Below are 3,303 nucleotides of genomic sequence, written 5' to 3' on the forward strand. Positions count from 1 at the left end.
CTTTCGTTACTTTTTCTTCTCCTTAACTGACTTCAAATAAATGTGTGGACCTGAAGTTTTCTGTTTTATTGCCGTGAACCTGGTCACGGCTTGTTGGGGTTACGGTGCCGTACCTGCAGTTGCGCCGGCGTGTGTTCGCCGCGCAGCAGCGCCAGCGCATAGGTCTTGCAGCGTGCGGCGACGTCGTCGGGCGCCAGCGCCGCGTCGTCGCGCCGCGCCGCCTCCGCGCTCAGCCGCGCCGCCGCACGCGACGCCTGCCACACCGAGCACGTCACGTGCGCCAGCGGGAACGCCCCACGCACCGCCTGCCGTCACACCATTCGATCAACGAGCGGTCCAAATAATCACTACACTGTATGCTTTGACTGCTGGACGAGTATGAGTTACAAGGACGAGTTAAGAGTCGAGCAATCGCCGTTCCCGCCGAGTAGTGATGAAAGACACTCCGTCTTTTAAGGCGTTTTATAGCGACTCGACTCTAAGGGTCGTATTCCAGAACTCTACTCAATGCTCAAGTCAGGACTTGAGCAGACTTGAGTATGATTTCAAGCACTGGAAATAAGACCCTAATGGCAAGGACTTGAGTATGATTTTCAGTGCTCACTGCAATACTCAAGTCCTCACTTGAGTATTGAGTAGAGTTCTGGAATACGACCCTCAAATTAAGTCTGGGGTTCGAGTTTTTATTAATAAGACTCAGTCGTTATACTAAAACACTTTAAGACTCGAGTTGTTTGCAAAGGACTTATACCTATTTTATGTCCTTATTAAACCCGAAGTTTATAAATAAAAATGACGTAAGTAGTATGTAGTAAATAATCACGTTTATTTACTTATAATAAAAATCGTAAAATAAATACATTGTGGGTAGAAATAAAATCACGCCTTACGGCTCATGACTCGCGACTCCCGAGGCTACGAGGCGCCAGTCATTTTAGTCGTTTTAAGCTTCCTAGGGTTAAAAGACTTCGACTCGAATTAGTCTTCAGTTTTAGTCTTATGACTCAAGACTTAAAGGTTAAAAGACTAGACTAGTCGTGAGGCGTTGAAAATTAGTCGAGGTTTTTTAAAAGGCCTTAAAAGACTGAGTCTCTTTCACCACTACCGCCGAGGTATGTATGGTATTTTTCTCAAACAATGTGAGGCAATAATAAAAGACTAAAAAGAGGAAAATATTAATTAATACTAAAAGTAATGTTTGACAATTGCTAAAAAGAAAATATTATTTAAATTTTTATTGAATTGATATTCAATTATTTATTATATGTAATTACTCCACTAGTTTGTTATAATTATTAATACAAAGACCGCCGGAAGACGAGTGGAATAATTTCACATAAAAAATAATTGTACATCAATTTAATAAAAATTTCAATACAGTGAATAGCGACATCTCTCCGGGGCTGGTAGCTGTAAAGGTATCTAACTGGGTGACGAAATACTTTCACAGATTTCTCATAGATGGCGCTACGGCTAAAAAGACGTTGAAAAACCAAATACAAAGATATGACAACAAGCACATAGAGAAATTCGTGAGGTCCGCTGGTTCGTTCCGTGGCTTAATTGGCATAGCGTCTGTCACGGTTTGCTAGAAGACGTCGGTTCGAATCCGGCCCGATCGAAGGATTTTTTTCTGAGTGTTCCATCTTTGTATTAATAATTATAATAAACAAGTGTAGTAATTTCACATAAAAAATAATTGAATATCAATTCAACAAAAATTTAAATATAATGAATAGCAACGTATCTAGCCGGGGCTGGTGGGTGTAAAGGTAACTGGGTGACGAAATACTTTCATAGATTTCTCATAGACGGCGCTACGGCTAAAAAGACGTTGAAAAAACAAATACAAAGATACGACAACAAGCAAATAGAGAAATTTGTGAGGTCCACTGGTTCGTTCCGTGGCTTAGTTGGCATAGCGTCTGGCACGATTTGCTAGAAAGCATCGATTCGGATCCGGCTGGATCGAAGGAATTTTTTCTAAGTGTTCGATCTTTGTATTAATAAATAAGAAAATGTTATTGTTTATCCAGGTACATTAAAGGCCCATTTAGATGGAGAGAGTTTCTCGTCTCGAAGATGCGATTATCGAAAGAATATAAAAAAACTTTCCTCGTCTAAACATTCGCGATTATCGACCGTCCACGTGAGCGATAATCTCCTCGCCTTTCAATATTGAATGTCTCCGTGTAAACAGAACTCGAAAGCAAAAATCGTATTTCGAGTTTCTGTGCCAGCCGTTTCTACCACGAGTGCAGTGCGCGAGGGTGTTTTGATTATCACTGGTTTTCAAATGAAAAAAAAAATTTCAAATAACGGTGAGTGAGTGAGTGCCTCTGTTGTCGAATATAGCGTGGGCAATATAGTATTTAGGGTGCTCTCGTAACGAATATGGCACTCCTTTCTAAATCCAGGATGAAAAGTCGTGCCCGCACTTTTCAAATAATGGCAAGTTGGGTATCGTTTTTGAGGTATTTGGGGGTGCTCATTACGAACATAGCATTTATTTCTAAATCCAAGATGGCCGACACGACTTTTCAAGTAAATGTACTTTTCAATAAACACTCCTCACTAACTCCCTACTCACTCACTCACTCACTCACTCACTCACCACTTACTCACTTACTCACTCAATACTCACTCACCCACCGCTCACTCACTCACTCATTCACTCCCTCACCCACTCACTCACAACTCACTCACTCACTAACCACTCATACACTCACTCTCTCATTCACTCAGTCACTCACTCACCACCCACTCACTCACTCACTCACTCACTCACTCACTCACTCACTCACTCACTCACTCACCACTCACTCACTCACCGCTCAATGACTCACTCAATCACTCACTCACCACTCACTCACTTACCACTCACTCACTCACCACTCACTCACTCACTCACCATTCACTCACTCACGCACGCACGCCCGCACGCACGCCCGCGCGCACGCACGCACGCACTCACTCACTCACTCACTCAGTCACCCACTCACTCACTCGCCCTATAAATTTACATGACATAATTGTCAGTTTTTGTTTGTGTCAGTAGTTATAAAATTAAAAAAAAAATGATAAATCAAAATTATATTTCTATACAGTGCAATGAACTTAATATTATCAGCAGTTTCAAATTTTAATGGTTTTTGCATCATTTTGATATATCCATAGTCATACCGCAGTAATCACTGAACTCGAATGGCAATTCTCGCACTCAAAACGGTTCGAACCGATTTGTACGATAATCGTATGAACTTGAAAAAATGTCATACGAGATCGTGTTTAGACAAGTCGAAA

The 3,303-nt window shown here is 41.6% G+C and overlaps 1 protein-coding gene across 1 annotated transcript in view; it reads right to left on the reverse strand.

The window, feature by feature from the left end:
• The window catches only part of LOC113229181, a 30,870-nt gene that overhangs the window by 15,321 nt on the left and 12,246 nt on the right, over window positions 1-3,303 (reverse strand). The window contains exon 8 of the mRNA XM_026462700.1: window positions 114-305. Within this exon, the coding sequence (XP_026318485.1) occupies window positions 114-305 (192 nt within the window). The remainder of the gene's footprint in view (window positions 1-113; window positions 306-3,303) is intronic.

Source organism: Hyposmocoma kahamanoa, unplaced genomic scaffold, assembly GCF_003589595.1.
Source record: "Hyposmocoma kahamanoa isolate Upper Pololo Valley unplaced genomic scaffold, ASM358959v1 289, whole genome shotgun sequence".
Taxonomy (NCBI): domain Eukaryota; kingdom Metazoa; phylum Arthropoda; class Insecta; order Lepidoptera; family Cosmopterigidae; genus Hyposmocoma; species Hyposmocoma kahamanoa.